The following is a 19,590-nucleotide window of genomic DNA, read 5'->3' on the forward strand; positions in this document are numbered from 1 at the left end:
CATGTACACTGAAATCCTCAAAGTTCTACAGCTGTAACATTGAGAGCACCTTCTACCTTGTTTTTAGTATGACATAGTTCTTGATAACTGCATTGTGGTTAGAGCGTTTAAGAAAGGCATTTCACTATATTTGTGCATGTGATGTTGAAATGTGAAACTTATGGGCGAGTCCCAATGTGCCGCAGGGCAAACTGTACTAAAAAGCCACAGTTGGCAGAATGCGCCTTTACGCGCTCCACTCAACATGTGTAGCCCTGCTGCGGTGACCAGGACGCTCAGGCTCACAGTTCACCACGGCCAGACACTGTCAGTGACCCTGGACGGTTTTGTGTCTGGTGGTCGGAGGTTCAAGTCCGGAGCCAGCAGACACGTAGGACAACATTTTCAGACAACAATAGAAACAGCTCCGGAGAAGTACAAAACAATAGACGATCTACGTGGACCTAGTTTGGCCACGACGGTGTATTGGCTGTTCGTGAAGGGATATGCAGATAAGAGCCATGCGATGCAGGTAAAATTAATCCCACAGTGCCTCGCTTAATTTCTGCTGTATGACTAACTGCATACGTATAGTGAGTGCACGTTATCGAGCGAATTAAGGAATATCGACGTCATTTTTAACGATGTAGACCAGGGGCGAAAATCTGGTATCAACTTTGGAGGGGACAATTACATGACATTTTCTCAAGAGCAATTCCTGAGGGGGACACCAAAAGTAGTGCTGTAATACATAGCCTACATTGTAATATGGTAAATGTATATTGAGGAACCAAAGAAATAAGGTGTTTGCCGTACTCCTAACTACCGGTACCCAAAACTACACAACTAATCACAACAGCAATACCATTGCCTTTAACAAATCATAGTTCAGTCACCAGTTTAAGTTGAGAGTGGTCTAGTCTTTGAGATATTAGGCTACTAGGGTTCTTACTATGCGTTTTGGTGTATTGAAAAATACTCTGATGTCCGTCTTTTATTTTTCTGCCATTTTTCTACCTGGCTGGCTACACACACAGTGTGTAGGTTATTTACAGTAGGAGATGGGCTTCTATCATCTTCAATCATTCTATTTGGGCTTCGATCTAAAAGGTAGCTAGCAAATGTGAAACGGATTAAAATGACAAGAGTTGACAGCTGTTATGAGTTCACCATTTACACAACATATGCTGCAACCTTTTGTAATTTTAATAGTTTGTTTCATATTGGCTGGCTTCCAACAATAGCTGAATTTGCAAAGCTAGCGAGCACCAATTCAGTTTCAGTGGTGTTTGCTATAATCTTTGCTACCCAGGTTAAATAAAGGTGAAATAAAATAAATAAAAGTTCACTTGCGACAATTTAGCTTTTGCAACGAGACCATTAAATATATTTAAGACAATGGTAGATGAGTGTAGTTCTGTTCAGTTTGGATTTCAGTTTATCGCTAACCTTATCACAGGGACTTTGAAGCACTAACTTACATCATCTGCATGCTGATTCCATCTTTGACAATGCCACATAAATGGAATAGGTACTAGCTAGCTTAATAGTTAATATTTGCGCGCTAGCTCTGCATATTCAGCTAGTGTGTGTGCGCGATTGACTGGATTAACCTCACGTCAGTTACGTGCATTGAGTGCCTTTCAGACAGTAGATACGACCCCTCTGTTACATTGCCAACTAAGGAACTGGCAGTGGATCAAACCATTGTGAGGCAAAGGGTGGGGGGGTTGCAATCTTTTGAAACTTAAACGTGTTATTAAATGTCTATAATCAGCACAATTGCTTTCATTGCGTATTATTAATATTATTTAAATTACATAGTTATGTTTCAGTGATATATTGGGGGGGGGACAAATATTTTTCCCAGGATGGGGGGGTCGTGTCCCCCCGGGATTTCCGCCCCTGATGTAGACTAAGAAGTTTAGATTATTTCGCAAGAGAAAAGGTAAGTCACTTAAACTATCCAGATCATTTCCCGTCAATGGATGTTGATGTAACTTGGTTAAACTGGTTACCAACGTAATTAGAACATAATATATATTTTTGGGTCATTCCCGTGGTACATGTTCTGACGTTATTCTGTGGCAGATGTAAAGACTACAAACAGTTATAAAATGGCCTATTTGCGAGATTTACTTATTTCAATAGGCATAGGCTACTGACTAACATCTGGGTTTATAATTGCAATTCAATGTTGACATGGTTTGCTGAGCTAGATGCAGCCCCCTGATAGGCCAACATCTAATTTCAGGGAAAAGTCCACAATGAAACTGACAAATGTTAGAGCTGTGACCATGATCACAATTGATAACTGCAGCACTCTCAACCAGAGCACCCTTTTTCAGTCTCACCTCTGCCAATTACATGAATGTATACTATTGTTACACACAAATATGGTATAAGAATACTCTGTACTCATCAAGAAACCGCACATACAAACACCAGTACCTGGTTTCCCTTACCAATTGAAATCAAGAAGAAGAAAATAATAATGAAATAGACCAGTATACTGCTGTGCAATGTCACATGTACTGTGTCTATATCAATAAAGACTAGGATGGGCCAATTTATTTTGTAGATGTTGTTAACTGAAATAAAAGATCAAGGTGATTCTGGAAGTATTCTCAGGGTGATTATTGGGTTGTATAAACATGAGTGCTCCACCCCCCCCCCCCCCCCCCACACACACAATGCTGGCCTTCAAATGTGTTTCTAAAGTCAGGCAAGACTGCCTCTGACTGGAGAGATAACAGGCTGTGTATCCTACTAGAAACCAGTTCTTTCAAAGGTCATAACACTGTCTTGAACTTACATAGTTGAGCCTAATATAACCGTTACAAATGATCCGTCATTGAGAAATAGGGCTCACATGCGAGATGTCCCTTCGCAATAGAAACGTTCTCTATTTGAAAAATATCCTTTTCTACAATTCTTATTTGTACTTATGAATTTACCATGTTAAATATAACTGTATTTATTTATTTGTTAAAAGTTAGCTCACAGAATTAAGGGTTTTCAAGCCTTGTACACCCCCCCCCCCCCCCCCCCCCCCCTTCACAAACCATGGGCCGGACCAAACCGAAGGCATAATTGGCAGCAGGGGGATCCAATCATAATATTTGGAATTGAGTAGTACTGTGTAGAAAGTCAGTACATATGGTGGTTAAATCATTTGACATCCATCAAATTTATCATAGCATATTATTTAGGGGGTCAAATTGGCTCTGATATTTGTGGGATCATAAACCCCCCCTAGCTTCATGGTTTATTTAGGTTGATTTATGACAAATTAGGTTAATAAGTATTTTATATACTGTTATTTGTTAGTAAATATACACTGAACAAAACATTTGGAGCACCTTCCTAATATTGAGTCCACCACCCTTTTCCCTCAAAACAGCCTCCATTTGTCGGGGCATGGACTATAAGGTGTCAAAAGCATTCCACGAGGATGCTGGTCCATGTTGACTCCAATGCTTCTTACAGTTGGGTCAAGTTTGCTGGATCTCCTTTGGGTGGTGGACCATTCTTGATACACAACGGAAACTGTTGAGCATGAAAAACCCAGCAGCATTGTAGTTCTTGACACTCAAAGCGGTGCGCCTGGCACCTACTACCATACCCCGTTAAAAGGCACTTAAGTCTTTTGTCTTGCCCATTCGCCCTCTGAATGGCACACATACACAATCCATGTCTCAAGGCTTAAATTTTTTTTTTTTACCTGTCATATTCCCTTCAGATACACTGATTGATGTGGATTTAACAGGTAACATCAATAAGGGATCATAGTTTTCACCTGGATTCATCTGGTCAGTCTGTCATGGAAAGAGCAATGTTCCTAATGTTTTGTATACTGGGAGTATATTTTGTGAATCATGAATTCATATGAAATATTAATAATATTGGACTGTCTCACTGTACATTTCCAGAATCAAAGATCTTTTCTTTTCCCCCAACCCAGGTTGAACACAAGAAACTGTACGGGCCCATCTGGCGCTCGCGGTTCGGCCCGTTTGATGTGGTGAACGTGGCGTCTCCAGAGCTTATATCCCAGGTGATCCGTCAGGAGGGCCGCTACCCGGTCCGGACAGAGCTGCCACACTGGAAGGAGTACCGCGATATGAGGGAACAGGCCTATGGACTCCATGTGGAGTGAGTGGCTGATGAAGCACATCAAGGACTATTCCTAGATTGGGTGTAGGAAAGGGAATGGATAATACTTACACCCACTGTTCCCTCAAATGTTGGGGCACTGAGGACATTTTAGTTCTTGTGAGCGGAACCTTTAATGTGAGAATTTTGTACAACTTCCACCTCACGTTTACAGTAAACCCTGCGGCTGTACCATTGCAGTTTTAGATAGTAGCCAATAGGCTATTGTGGCCATTTGAGCTTAATGTAGGTCTACTGTACCAACAAAACCAATGGAGCAAATCCCATAACATTTTCACATGGAAATAGCTTTTGATTTCTGTGATATAGCTTACAGTAGCCTATATGTGGTGTTCAATGCAGGCCTATATTGCATTCGATTTTTAATAACGTTTTTACATTATGAAACGCTTGATATTAATGTTTTACTTGGTCTAACACCATGGGCCAAATAGTTGACTGTAAATTGCATTGTATTATATGATGCAAGAAACCACTTTACAAAATAAAATGTATTATTACCATACAGAGAATTAGACAATGTAGGATATTCAAGCATGTCTCAAAATACAACACTGTCCCTTTAATTAAGATGTAAGCTTTTTACCTGATTAGCTTTTCAAAGAGAGCTTGAAATGTGGCCTATAATAACTCCCCATTGCTGATCTACAGTGCCTTGCGAAAGTATTCACCCCCTTGGCATTTGTACTATTTTGTTGCCTTACAACCTGGAATTAAAATAGATTTTTTTGGGGGGGGGTTTGTATCATTTGATTTACACAACTACCACTTTGAAGATGCTAAATATTTTTTATTGTGAAACAAACAAGACAAAAAAACAGAACTTGAGCGTGCATAACTATTCACCCCCCCAAAGTCAATACTTTGTAGAGCCACCTTTTGCAGCAATTACAGCTGCAAGTCTCTTGGGATATGTCTCTATAAGCTTGGCACGTCTAGCCACTGGGATTTTTGTCCATTCAAGGCAAAACTGCTCCAGCTCCTTCAAGTTGGATAGGTTCCTGCTAGTGTACAGCAATCTTTAAGTCATACCACAGATTCTCAATTGGATTGAGGTCTGGGCTTTGACTAGGCCATTCCAAGACGTTTAAATGTTTCCCCTTAAACAACTCGAGTAGAACCCAACCCTGATCTGTACTTCTCCACAACTTTGTCCCTGACCTGTTTGGAGAGCTCCTTGGTCTTCATGGTGCCGCTTGCTTGGTGGTGCCGCTTGCTTAGTGGTGTTGCAGACTCTGGGGGCTTTCAGAACACGTGTATATATACTGAGATCATGTGACAGATCATGGGACACTTAGATTGCACACAGGTGGACTTTATTTAATTAATTATGTGTCTTCTGAAGGTAATTGGTTGCACCAGATCTTATTTAGGGGCTTCATAACAAAAGGTTGTAATGCAAAAAAATAGGAAAAATGCCAAGGGGGTGAATACTTTTGCCAGGCACTGTATATTTAAGCAATAAGGCACCTCGGGGTTGTGGTATATGGCCAATATACCACAGTTAAGGGATGATCTTATGCATGACACAACGTGGAGTGGCTAGATACAGCCTGTCCGAAAAATCAGCATTCGGCTCGAACCACCCAGTTCATAATTTTGATACGATCACAGAAAAAGAACGTTAATCTATATAGTGCAAACTAATGCGGCAAACTCAGTAAAGTTCAATCTCTTGGGTCTCTGCATGGCATTTCTTCAGCGCGGCAGTCCTGGAGGAGGTGCGCAGCTTAGAAGGAACATTGCTTACACCCTATGCTTCAAAGATACACTATGACTGTTATTGGTAATAAATCATTGCCTTGGGTAAAAGCAATATTGGTCTGGTTTGAGGAAACTATGGTCCTACAGGTAAACTTGTTTCAGTAGTACCTCCACCGTAACATTATCCATCTAACCTACAGGTAACTGCCAAAATAAAGGAAACGTCAACATAGCGTCTTAAATGGGGCATTGGGCCCCCACTAGTCGCCAGAAACGCTTGAATGCGCCTTCGCATAGATTCTACAAGTGTCTGGAACTCTATTGGAGAGATCTGACACCATTATTCCATGAGAATGTAATCGTTTTGTTGATGGCGGTGGAAAAAGCTGTCTCAGACGCTGCTCTATAATCTTCCATAAGTGTTCAATTGGGTTGAGATCTAGTGACTGACGCACACACTTTAAACCCCATTTGCTCCATTGAGAACCCTATTTCAAAGTCACTGAGATCTCTTCTAGCCACGATAGCCAAAATAATAGGCAACTGGGCATTTTCAGACATGACCCGAAGCATGGTGGGATGTTCATCGCTTAATTAACTCAGGAACCACACCTGTGTGAAAGCAGCTGCTTTCAATATACTTTGTATCCCTCATTTACTGAAGTTTTCCCTTTATTTTGGCCGTGACCTGTAGATATACCTCCACCCCTTTATTCTGAATATCTACTGTAGATTCACTGTCTGTCTCCTGTCCTCTCCTCTCCTACAGTAAAGGCCTACAGTGGTACCGTATCCGTAGTGTCCTGAATCCAAAGATGCTGAAGCTAGCGGAGGTGTCTGTGTATGCGCCTGTCATCCACCAGGTGGTAGGGGACCTGCTACAGAGTATTGAGAGGCTCCGCCTTCGCAGTCAGGACCACACCACCGTACCAGACCTCACCGCAGAGCTCTACAAGTTTGGCTTTGAAGGTGTGATACCATTGGTTCATTCATAATTTTTGGATGCTTTTAACCCCTTCAGAAACACACACACACCCAGTGGGGTTGGAAGCAAGGGTCTGCCACAGTGCCTCTAGAACAGCTTAGGTAAAGTGCCTTGCTCATGGGCACAGCGGCATGAGATGGCATCTCGGATACCTAGAATCTCTGTGTAGTCCTCATTGTTGACTGTGTTCTCTCCGTCCCTGCAGGGATCTCTTCCATCCTGTTTGAGACGCGGCTGGGTTGTCTGGAGGAGGAGATCCCTAAGGACACGCTGAAGTTCATCGCTGCAGTCAACGACATGCTAACCCTGTCTGAGACCGTCCTCTTCCTCCCGCTCTGGACACGCAACGTCCTGCCCTACTGGAAACGATTTATCCGAGCCTGGGACGACCTGGTGAATGTAGGTATGTTTGTAAATAATGTTAGGGGCTCCTTCTATTGAGTGTCAAGCGGACTTAAATGTGTAGGTGGAATGGTTGTTTCTATTGCCCTGTCAATTGCACGTCAGCCACTAAGCACTGTTGAGAAGTGTCAGAAATCACAGACCTATGTGGGAACTTTGTTAATGTGGGAGGCAACCCGTCTGCCTAGGGAGACTAACTGTTGAGCTATGTTCACTATTGAGACTCATTTTGTGTTTGTGCGTGTCCACTACATGAATGTGTGTGTTCAATGTATTTCTATATAAACCCTCAGCTCAGCGTCTGATTGACCATAAGTTGGCGCAGATGGATGCCCAGGTGCTTGCTGGGAAGCAGGTGGAGGGGATGTATCTCACCTACCTGCTGTCCTGTGATAAACTGACCCTGGGAGAGGTGTACATCTGCATCACAGAGCTGTTGCTGGGCGGAGTGGACACGGTGAGAGAAAAGGGTCATGGGAGGTCATACAGAGAGGAGGGTGGTGCCATACACAACAGCAGGTTCACGTTCAGTAGGGTACACCGTAAACAAACCTTTTGAAACAGAAAATGACATTGGGAAAATGCTATTATTTCCTCTACATTTCAAAGTGTTTTCTTCTGTTTTGTGCCTCCTGGACACGTCCTAGGGAATGGGTGGTGGTGTATTTTGGCTTTAAGATTACATGATTCACCCCAGGCCATAAATACTGAGACCATTTCCTTTAGTTTGTTGACATATATATTTGCAGTGTAACTTTTTTATTTGTTTTAGAGGGTACAAAATGTACTCGTACACAAACGCATGTAACCACAGAGAAACACACAGTAACCATACAAACACAGCAGGACCTGCCAGACTGCATTCCCTGGTGCAGTCTGGGCTTGTCTTTGTCAAGCGCCACTTGCTGCTCTCTGGGATCTGTTGCTGAGTAAAACACAAGCCTCGAGCTCTATTTATTCCACCTTTATGTAACGTCAGAGATGAAAATGTGTTTTGTTCACTGAAAATCAGTGTTCTCGCTTTTATTCAATGACTAGATGTCACTTGAAATGATCTGATGTTCCAAAGTAATTTCCTCAGCTGCTTTAATGTTGATGTCAATAAATGTTGATGATCACTGATAACTTGTCTCTGATACAGCCTCCACCACTCCCTCAACTTTTCATCTTTTTTTGGTGTTGAAACATCAGCATTTAAATTGTCCAAGTCAAATTTCCCCTCAGGGACAATAAAGTATACTGAACAAAAATCTAAACGCAACAATTTCAAAGATTTTACTGAGTTACAGTTCATTTAAGGAAATCAGTAAATTGAAATGTATTAATTAGGCCCTAATCTATGGATTTCACATGACTGGGAACACAGATACGAATCTGTTGGTCACAGATACCTTAAAAGAAAAAGTAGGGCCTGCCAAGTGGCGCAGCGGTCTAAGGCACTGCAGTGCTTGAGGCGTCACTACAGATCCAGGTTCGATCCCGGACTGTGTCGCAGCCGGCCGGGACTGGGAGACCCATGAGGCAACGTATAATTGTCCCAGCGTCATCCGGGTTAGGGGAGGGCGCATGTACTCTGACACGGTCGCCAGTTGTACGGCGTTTCCTCCGACACATTGGTGCGGCTGGTTTACGGGTTAAGCGAGCAGTGTGTCAAGAAGCAGTGCGGCTTGGCGGGTCATGTTTCAGAAGACGCATGGCTCTCGACCTTCACCTCTCCCGAGTCCGTATGGGAGTTGCAGCGATGGGACAAGACTGTAACTACCAATAGGGCTAAAAATAATAATAAAATGAGAGAAAAGTTGGGGCATGTACCAGAAAACCAGTCAGTATCTGGTGTGACCACCATTTGCCTCATGCAGCGCGACACATCTCTTTCACATAGAGTCGATCAGGCTGTTGATTGTGGCATGTTGTCTTACTCCTCTTCAATGGCTGTGCAATGTTGCTGCATATACATTTACATTTACATTTAAGTCATTTAGCAGACGCTCTTATCCAGAGCGACTTACAAATTGGTGCATTCACCTTATGATATCCAGTGGAACAACCACTTTACAATAGTGCATCTAAATCTTTTAAGGGGGGGGGGGGGTTAGAAGGATTACTTTATCCTATCCTAGGTATTCCTTAAAGAGGTGGGGTTTCAGGTGTCTCCGGAAGGTGGTGATTGACTCCGCTGTCCTGGCGTCGTGAGGGAGCTTGTTCCACCATTGGAGTGCCAGAGCAGCGAACAGTTTTGACTGGGCTGAGCGGGAACTGTGCTTCCTCAGAGGTAGGGGGGCCAGCAGGCCAGAGGTGGATGAACGCAGTGCCCTTGTTTGGGTGTAGGGCCTGATCAGAGCCTGAAGGTATGGAGGTGCCGTTCCCTTCACAGCTCCGTAGGCAATCACCATGGTCTTGTAGCGGATGCGAGCTTCAACTGGAAGCCAGTGGAGAGAGCGGAGGAGCGGGGTGACGTGAGAGAACTTGGGAAGGTTGAACACCAGACGGGCTGCGGCGTTCTGGATGAGTTGTAGGGGTTTAATGGCACAGGCAGGGAGCCCAGCCAACAGCGAGTTGCAGTAATCCAGACGGGAGATGACAAGTGCCTGGATTAGGACCTGCGCCGCTTCCTGTGTGAGGCAGGGTCGTACTCTGCGAATGTTGTAGAGCATGAACCTACAGGATCGGGTCACCGCCTTGATGTTAGTGGAGAACGACAGGGTGTTGTCCAGGATCACGCCAAGGTTCTTAGCGCTCTGGGAGGAGGACACAAGGGAGTTGTCAACCGTGATGGCGAGATCATGGAACGGGCAGTCCTTCCCCGGGAGGAAGAGCAGTTCCGTCTTGCCAAGGTTCAGTTTGAGGTGGTGATCCGTCATCCACACTGATATGTCTGACAGACATGCAGAGATGCGATTCGCCGCCTGGTTATCAGAAGGGGGAAAGGAGAAGATTAATTGTGTGTCGTCTGCATAGCAATGATAGGAGAGACCATGTGAGGATATGACAGAGCCAAGTGACTTGGTGTATAGCGAGAATAGGAGAGGGCCTAGAACAGAGCCCTGGGGGACACCAGTGGTGAGAGCGCATGGTGCGGAGACAGATTCTCGCCACGCCACCTGGTAGGAGCGACCTGTCAGGTAGGACGCAATCCAAGCGTGGGCCGCGCCGGAGATGCCCAACTCGGAGAGGGTGGAGAGGAGGATCTGATGGCTCACAGTATCAAAGGCAGCAGATAGGTCTAGAAGGATGAGAGCAGAGGAGAGAGAGTTAGCTTTAGCAGTGCGGAGAGCCTCCGTGACACAGAGAAGAGCAGTCTCAGTTGAATGCCCAGTCTTGAAACCTGACTGATTAGGATCAAGAAGGTCATTCTGAGAGAGATAGCAGGAGAGCTGGCCAAGGACGGCACGTTCAAGAGTTTTGGAGAGAAAAGAAAGAAGGGATACTGGTCTGTAGTTGTTGACATCGGAGGGATCGAGTGTAGGTTTTTTCAGAAGGGGTGCAACTCTCGCTCTCTTGAAGACGGAAGGGACGTAGCCAGCGGTCAAGGATGAGTTGATGAGCGAGGTGAGGTAGGGGAGAAGGTCTCCGGAAATGGTCTGGAGAAGAGAGGAGGGGATAAGGTCAAGTGGGCAGGTTGTTGGGCGGCCGGCCGTCACAAGACGCGAGATTTCATCTGGAGAGAGAGGGGAGAAAGAGGTCAAAGCACAGGGTAGGGCAGTGTGAGCAGGACCAGCGGTGTCGTTTGACTTAGCAAACGAGGATCGGATATCGTCAACCTTCTTTTCAAAATGGTTGACGAAGTCATCCGCAGAGAGGGAGGAGGGGGGGGGGGAGGGGGAGGAGGATTCAGGAGGGAGGAGAAGGTAGCAAAGAGCTTCCTAGGGTTAGAGGCAGATGCTTGGAATTTAGAGTGGTAGAAAGTGGCTTTAGCAGCAGAGACAGAAGAGGAGAATGTAGAGAGGAGGGAGTGAAAGGATGCCAGGTCCGCAGGGAGGCGAGTTTTCCTCCATTTCCGCTCGGCTGCCCGGAGCCCTGTTCTGTGAGCTCGTAGTGAGTCGTCGAGCCACGGAGCAGGAGGGGAGGACCGAGCCGGCCTGGAGGATAGGGGACAGAGAAAATCAAAGGATGCAGAAAGGGAGGAGAGGAGGGTTGAGGTGGCAGAATCAGGAGATAGGTTGGAGAAGGTTTGAGCAGAGGGAAGAGATGATAGGATGGAAGAGGAGAGAGTAGCGGGAGAGAGAGAGCGAAGGTTGGGACGGCGCAATACCATCCGAGTAGGGGCAGAGTGAGAAGTGTTGGATGAGAGCAAGAGGGAAAAGGATACAAGGTAGTGGTCGGAGATTTGGAGGGGAGTTGCAATGAGATTAGTGGAAGAACAGCATCTAGTAAAGTTGAGGTCAAGCGTATTGCCTGCCTTGTGAGTAGGGGGGGAAGGTGAGAGGGTGAGGTCAAAAGAGGAGAGGAGTGGAAAGAAGGAGGCAGAGAGGAATGAGTCAAAGGTAGACGTGGGGAGGTTAAAGTCACCCAGAACTGCGAGAGGTGAGCCATCTTCAGGAAAGGAACTTATCAAGGCGTCAAGCTCATTGATGAACTCTCCAAGGGAACCTGGAGGGCGATAAATGATAAGGATGTTAAGCTTGAAAGGGCTGGTAACTGTGACAGTATGGAATTCAAATGAGGAGATAGACAGATGGGTCAGGGGAGAAAGAGAGAATGTCCACTTGGGAGAGATGAGGATTCCAGTGCCACCACCCCGCTGGCTCGATGCTCTAGGGGTATGCGAGAACACGTGGGCAGACGAAGAGAGAGCAGTAGGAGTAGCAGTGTTATCTGTGGTGATCCATGTTTCCGTCAGCGCCAGGAAGTCTAGGGACTGGAGGGTAGCATAGGCTGAGATGAACTCAGCCTTGTTGGCTGCAGACCGGCAGTTCCAGAGGCTGCCGGAGACCTGGAACTCTACGTGGGTCGTGCGCGCTGGGACCACCAGGTTAGAGTGGCAGCGGCCACGCGGTGTGAAGCGTTTGTATGGCCTGTGCAGAGGGGAGAGAACAGGGATAGACAGACACATAGTTGACAAGCTACAGAAGTGTTGTTTCTTGTATTATTGTCTCCTGTGTCTTTAGAGAACTGTTTCACTTTGATATCCTTTTTCTTCTGTCCTGATTTTCCCTTTCTTTTCTTCTGTTAACTAGATGTTCTTTGTTGTTCTTCGTTAGCTAGCTAGCTTCTTCCAAAAAAGACATTTTCAGCTCCTGGGAATTGTGTACAGATCCTTGCGATATGGGGCAGTGCATTATCATGCTGAAACATGAGGTGATGGCATCGGATGAATGGCACGACAATGGGCCTCAGGATCTTATCACGTTATCTCTGTGATTTCAAATTGCCATTGCTAAAATGCAATTGTGTTCGTTGTCCGTAGCTTATGCCTGCCTATACCATAACCCCACCGCCACCATGGGGCACTCTGTTTACAATGTCGACATCATCAAACCGCTCGCCCACACGACGCCATACACGTGGTCTGCGGTTGGGAGGCCGATTGGACGTACTGCCAAATTCTCTAAAACAACATTGGAGGCGGCTTATGGTAGAGAAATGAACATTCAATTCTCTGGCAACAGCTCTGGTGGACATTCCTGCAATCAGCATACCAATTGCACGCTCCTTCAAAATTTGAGACATATGTGGCAGTGTAGTGTGACAAAACTGCACATTTTTAAAACAGCCTTTTATTGCCCCCAGCACAAGGTGCACCTGTGTAATGGTCATGCTTTTTAATCAGCTTCTTGATGTGCCACACTTGTCAGGTGGATGGATTATCTTGGCAAAGGAGAAATGCTCACTAACAATTGTGCACAACATTTGAGAGAAATAAGCTTTTTGTGAGTATGGACAATTTCTGGGATCTTTTATTTCAGTTCATGAAACATGGGACCAACACTTTACATGTTGCGTTTATATTTTTGTTCCGTATATATCATATCACTTCACCTTAAGTACACCCCTCTTTCTTTCTATCGTCCTTCTCCTTTCGCCTCAGACGTCCAACACCTTGTCGTGGGCATTGTACCTCTTGGCTCGCGACGCCGCGTCCCAGGACAGGCTGTACCGTGAGATCATGTCCGTGTGTCCGGGAAGACAGCAGCCCAGATCAGAGGACCTGAGCAGGATGCCCTACCTGAAGGCTGTCATCAAGGAGACTCTAAGGTGAATACACATGCACGTAAGCACAGATGCATGTACACACATCCAGGTTCTGAGGTGAACACATCCCACACACACACACACAAACACACACGCACCAAGAACAGCGACCTGCAACTGGTCACTTGTTTTGCGCATGCCTGGTCAAAGAGAGATTGTGTGCTTGCATTTCCCTTATTATACTGATAATGACTGATAAGTGAGTGCAGAGGGTCAAGGTCGAGGTATTGGACATGTCCTTATATAACCTGAATGGTGTGTTCAAATGTCATAAAGAACAGGTGTAAACTAACAGTGAAATGCTTACGGGCCCTTCCCAACAATGCAGAATACAATATTTTTTTTAATAAAAAACATTAACACAAGGAATAAATACACAATAAGTAATGTTTACTTGGCTATATACACGGGGTACCAATACTGAGTCGATGTGCAGGGTTATGAGGTAATTGAGGTAGATATGTACATATCGGTAGGGGTGACTAGGCAACAGGATAGATAAGACAGAAGCAGCAGTGTATGTGATGAGTGTGGATGTGTGTACGTGTTATCTGTGGGTGAGTGTGTGTATGTGTCAGAAAGAGTGTGCAAAAAGGGTCAATGCAGATAGTCCAGCTAGCTACAGTTGAAGTGGGAAGTTTACATACACTTATGTTGGATTCATTAAAACTCCACACATTTCTTGTTAACAAACTATAGTTTTGGCAAGTCGGTTAGGACATCTACTTTGTAGATGATAAGTCATTTTTCCAACAATTGTTTACAGACAGATTATTTCACTGTATCACAATTCCAGTGGGTCAGAAGTTTACATACACTAAAGTTGACTGTGCCTTTAAACAGCTTGGAAAATTCCAGAAAATGATGTCATGGCTTTTGAAGCTTCTGATAGGCTAATTGACATCATTTGAGTCAATTGGAGGTGTACCTGTGGATGTATTTCAAGGCCTACCTTCAAACTCAGTGCATCTTCGCTTGACATCATGGGAAAATCAAAAGAAATCAGCCAAGACATCAGATTATTTTTTAGACATCCACAAGTCTGGAAATTGCTCCCAAGGATGAACCAAACACCTGAAGGTACCACGTTCATCTGTACAAAGAATAGTACGCAAGTATAAACGGCATGGGACCACGCAGCCGTCATACCACTCAGGAAGGAGACACGTTCTGTCTCCTAGAGATGAATGTACTTTGGTGCGAAAAGTGCAAATCAATCCCAGAACAACAGCAAAGGACCTTGTGAAGATGCTGGAGGAAACAGGTACAAAAGTACAGTGAGGGAAAAAAGTATTTGATCCCCTGCTGATTTTGTACGTTTGCCCACTGACAAAGAAATGATCAGTCTATAATTTTAATGGTAGGTTTATTTGAACAGTGAGAGACAGAATAACAAAAAAATCCAGAAAAACGCATGTCAAAAATGTTATAAATTGATTTGCATTTTAATGAGGGAAATAAGTATTTGACCCCCCTCTCAATCAGAAAGATTTCTGGCTCCCAGGTGTCTTTTATACAGGTAACGAGCTGAAATTAGGAACACACTCTTAAAGGGAGTGCTCCTAATGTCAGCTTGTTACCTGTATAAAAGACACCTGTCCACAGAAGCAATCAATCAATCAGATTCCAAACTCTCCACCATGGCCAAGACCAAATAGCTCTCCAAGGATGTCAGGGACAAGATTGTAGACCTACACAAGACTGGAATGGGCTACAAGACCATCGCCAAGCAGCTTGGTGAGAAGGTGACAACAGTTGGTGCGATTATTCGCAAATGGAAGAAACACAAAAGAACTGTCAATCTCCCTCGGCCTGGGGCTCCATGCAAGATCTCACCTCGTGGAGTTGCAATGATCATGAGAACGGTGAGGAATCAGCCCAGAACTACACGGGAGGATCTTGTCAATGATCTCAAGGCAGCTGGGACCATAGTCACCAAGAAAACAATTGGTAACACACTACGCCGTGAAGGACTGAAATCCTGCAGCGCCCGCAAGGTCCCCCTGCTCAAGAAAGCACATATACATGCCCGTCTGAAGTTTGCCAATGAACATCTGAATGATTCAGAGGACAACTGGGTGAAAGTGTTGTGGTCAGATGAGACCAAAATGGAGGAGGAGGAATGCTGCCTATGACCCCAAGAACACCATCCCCACCGTCAAACATGGAGGTGGAAACATTATGCTTTGGGGGTGTTTTTCTGCTAAGGGGACAGGACAACTTCACCGCATCAAAGGGACAATGGACGGGGCATGTACCGTCAAATCTTGGGTGAGAACCTCCTTCCCTCAGCCAGGGCATTGAAAATGGGTCGTGGATGGGTATTCCAGCATGACAATGACCCAGAACACACAGCCAAGGCAACAAAGGAGTGGCTCAAGAAGAAGCACATTAAGGTCCTGGAGTGGCCTTGCCAGTCTCCAGACCTTAATCCCATAGAAAATCTGTGGAGGGAGCTGAAGGTTCGAGTTGACAAACGTCAGCCTCGAAACCTTAATGACTTGGAGAAGATCTGCAAAGAGGAGTGGGACAAAATCCCTCCTGAGATGTGTGCAAACCTGGTGGCCAACTACAGGAAACATCTGACCTCTGTGATTGCCAACAAGGGTTTTGCCACCAAGTACTAAGTCATGTTTTGCAGAGGGGTCAAATACTTATTTCCCTCATTAAAATGCAAATCAATTTAAAAATTTTTACATGCATTTTTCTGGATTTTTTGTTGTTATTCTGTCTCTCACTGTTCAAATAAACCAACCATTAAAATTATAGACTGATCATTTCTTTGTCAGTGGGCAAACGTACAAAATCAGCAGGGGATCAAATACTTTTTTCCCCTCACTGTATCTATATCCACAGTAAAACAAGTCCTATATCGACATAACCTGAAAGGTCGCTCAGCAAGGACGAAGCCACTGCTCCAAAACCGGCATAAAAGAGCCAGACTACGGTTTGCAACTGCACATGGGGACAAATATCGTACTTTTTTAATAAATGTCCTCTGGTCTGATGAAACAAAAATATAACTGTTTGGCCATAATGACCATCGCTATGTTTGGAGGAAAAAGGGAGGCTTTGAAGCCGAAGAACACCATCCCAACCATGAAGCACGGGGGTGGCAGCATCATGTTGTGGGGGTGCTTTGCTGCAGGAGGAACTGGTGCACTTCACAAAATAGATGGCATCATGAGGTAGTAAAATGATGTGGATATATTGAAGCAACATCTCAAGACATCAGTCAGGAAGTTAAAGCTTGGTCGCAAATGGGTCTTCCAAATGAACAATAACCCCAAGCATACTTCCAAAGTTGTGGCAAAATGGCTTAAGGACAACAATGTCAAGGTATTGGAGTGGCCATCACAAAGCCCTGACCTCGATCCTATAGAAAATTTGTGCGCAGAACTGAAAAAGCGTTTGCGAGCAAGGAGGCCTACAAACCTGACTCAGTTACACCAGCTCTGTCAGGAGGAATGGGCCAAAATTCACCCAACTTATTGTGGGAAGCTTGTGGAAACGTTTGACCCAAGTTAAACAATTTAAAGGCAATGCTACCAAATACTAATTGAGTGTGTGTAAACTTCCAGCCCACTGGGAATGTGATGAAAGAAATAAAATCTGAAATAAATAATTCTCTATTATTCTGACATTTCACATTCTTAAAATAAAGTGGAGATAATAACCGACCTAAGATAGGGGATTTTTTTACTAGGATTAAATGTAAGGAATTGTGAAAAACTGAGTTTAAATGTATTTGGCTGAGGTGTATGTAAACTTCTGATTTCAACTGTATTTGGTTTACTATTAACTAGAAGCTGTTCAGGAGCTTTTTGCTCCCAGACTTGGCGCTCCTGTACCGTTTGCTGTGCGGTAGCCGAGAGAACAGTTGATGATTTGGGTGGCTGGAGTCTTTGACAATTTTTAGGGCCTTCCTCTGACACCACCTGGTATAGAAATCCTGAATGACAGGCTTATAGAAGGACATTGGCCCCCTCCACCTCTTCCTATATGGTCATAGCCATTTCTCCCATGTGCCCTTGATTTTCGAATGATTCAAATGCTCAATAACAGCATCTAGGTCAGAATCACAACCTGCCATTGCCAACTCTCTCTGGTGTTTAGGTGTATTAAAACTTTACCAAATACCAATGCTAAGTACCTTAGTACCTTACTGAACATTCCTAGCCACACAAAGGTTTATTTAAGGCAGTCCTACAGAGGCTCCCATGTTGCTAAAGCTGTTCTCTCTGCAGGATGTACCCTGTAGTTCCAGGGAATGGCCGTCTAACCGTAGACAATGACGTTGTTGTGGACAACTACTGGTTCCCAAAGAAGGTAGGGGCAGGCGATGACGAGAGAAAGATATCAACACTCCTCTCTTTCACTTTTGTCAATACTTAAGAAATCTCCATTTTTTTTGTCCGAAGGATGTGATGTAATATCCATGAAATTCTGTCAGTCTCTCTTTACTTCCTATATATCTACTTCTTCCTATTCCCCTCTCCCAGACCCAGTTCCATCTGTGTCACTATGCTGCCAGTCATGACGAGGGGGAGTTTGTGGATGCAGAGCGTTTCAGGCCTGAGCGTTGGCTGCGAGGGGACCCAGAATCGTACCAACATCACCCCTACAGCTCTATACCCTTCGGGGTGGGCGTGAGAGCCTGTGTGGGCAAGAGAGTGGCAGAGCTAGAGATGCACTTTGCCCTCTCCAGGGTGAATAAGAGAAGAATTTCATTGAGATTTTCAAGGAAGTATTGAGTAATAAAAAGCCATCAGTGCCAAAATGATGTTACCGGACGGTTGGAGGTGATTGTTGTTGGATGATTTTGTCCATCATCTGTGGTGATTTTGTTAATTGTAAATCCCCAGAAGCAATCGGAGAGAGTGTGGGAACTTAAGTGTGCAACACTTACAACAGGGGTGACGAACCCCATTTTTATGAGCGGCGCAATATTCTGGTTTTACTGTCCCATTTGGCAAAAATTTGGCGTGGGACATTATAAAGACTTATTTTTATGGTTGTAAACTGATTCTCTGGCTAGAGAGATGTCAGATAACCACATGGCTCATTAACACTGAACTCTTGTCCCCCCTCTACAGCTGATGCAGCATTATGAGATCCAGCCAGAGGATGGGGCCCCGACCACAGAGCCCAAGACTAGAACACTGCTCATCCCGTCCAAAGCCATCAACCTGCGCTTCCTACCCCGAGCCTGAGGAGGGTGCCAGGGAGTTATAGAAAGGGATTGACAGGAAGGTCTGGTGTTTTGCTGTGGTAACCTCCATTCCCCTAGATCCCCTTAAACATAGCTGCAGGAAGTAGTTTGGGGGGGGGGGTGGGCACTGAAAAATAAAGTTTGCTCGTGCTACAGACAGCTATATCGGTCCGCTAATACAGGACCAGTAAAGGCCCAGTGCTCTACTTTTGTGAAAAAAAATCATATTTTCAAAAATATATTTTTTTTAATGATTTTTTTTAATGCAGATTTTTTTTCAGGGGGTGCAGCAGCACCCCTATTTCCTGTGGCTATGCCCTCAAATCAAATATGATTCATATCAGGCATATCAGAGGTGTATGACTGGGAGCTTTGTTCTGTTGACCTTTACTACGACGCTAATACTTACAGATTGATCTGCCCCTTAATGAATGCACATTGGTGTTGAGGAGAATTGTATCACTGTGTGTGTGTGTGTGTGTGTGTGTGCGTGTGTGTGCGTGAAGGACATTATAATATCATTAGATGCTAATACACTTTGAATATTTGTCTAGGGTATTGGCCATCAACCTTTTACTTCATTAAAAGTCTATGAAATGTGAACTTATGTGCCCACATTGTATCCCTATGTCCTATATTAGCATTTAACAAGTGCTGGAAACTCTGTGGTCCATACAAAGATGAAAAGATGGGTTTTATTTACGTTAAATATTCGTTTGTATTGATATTTATTAGATTTAACCAAAGGGGAAAAGTAAGTTGTGTTTAAATAAATACAGTAGGTTGCAACTTGAAATATAGGTTTGTTAATAATCAAACATAACAGTTGGCGTTGAATCATATATTTGGTTTCAACAAATGTACTTTTTTTATTTAGAACCTAACAAATGTGTAACTTGTTGAAGCAATTTTTTACATTACAGGCCACATAGGCACCAAT

General features: G+C 44.4%; 1 protein-coding gene across 1 annotated transcript; it reads left to right on the forward strand.

The window, feature by feature from the left end:
* Positions 1–191: 191 nt before the first annotated feature.
* LOC106574240 (sterol 26-hydroxylase, mitochondrial) lies at positions 192–19,253 on the forward strand. The gene is made up of 9 exons (XM_014149969.3): positions 192–511; positions 3,944–4,134; positions 6,629–6,828; positions 7,050–7,247; positions 7,540–7,703; positions 13,275–13,441; positions 17,686–17,767; positions 17,941–18,147; positions 18,535–19,253. Exons 1-9 carry the CDS (start codon positions 245–247, stop codon positions 18,649–18,651), a joined length of 1,593 nt encoding a protein of 530 aa, XP_014005444.2. The 5' UTR covers positions 192–244; the 3' UTR covers positions 18,652–19,253.
* Positions 19,254–19,590: the final 337 nt, after the last annotated feature.

The sequence above is a fragment of the Salmo salar genome, chromosome 16, assembly GCF_965601325.2.
Source record: "Salmo salar chromosome 16, fSalSal1, whole genome shotgun sequence".
Classification (NCBI taxonomy): Eukaryota; Metazoa; Chordata; class Actinopteri; order Salmoniformes; family Salmonidae; genus Salmo; species Salmo salar.

Coding starts and splice junctions, on each gene's coding strand:
- LOC106574240 (XM_014149969.3), top strand. CDS start 245: ATGTGTAGCCCTGCTGCGGTGACCAGGACGCTCAGGCTCACAGTTCAC. Junction 7,248..7,539: donor GGACGACCTGGTGAATGTAG/GTATGTTTGTAA, acceptor ATAAACCCTCAG/CTCAGCGTCTGATTGACCAT. Junction 7,704..13,274: donor TGCTGGGCGGAGTGGACACG/GTGAGAGAAAAG, acceptor CTTTCGCCTCAG/ACGTCCAACACCTTGTCGTG.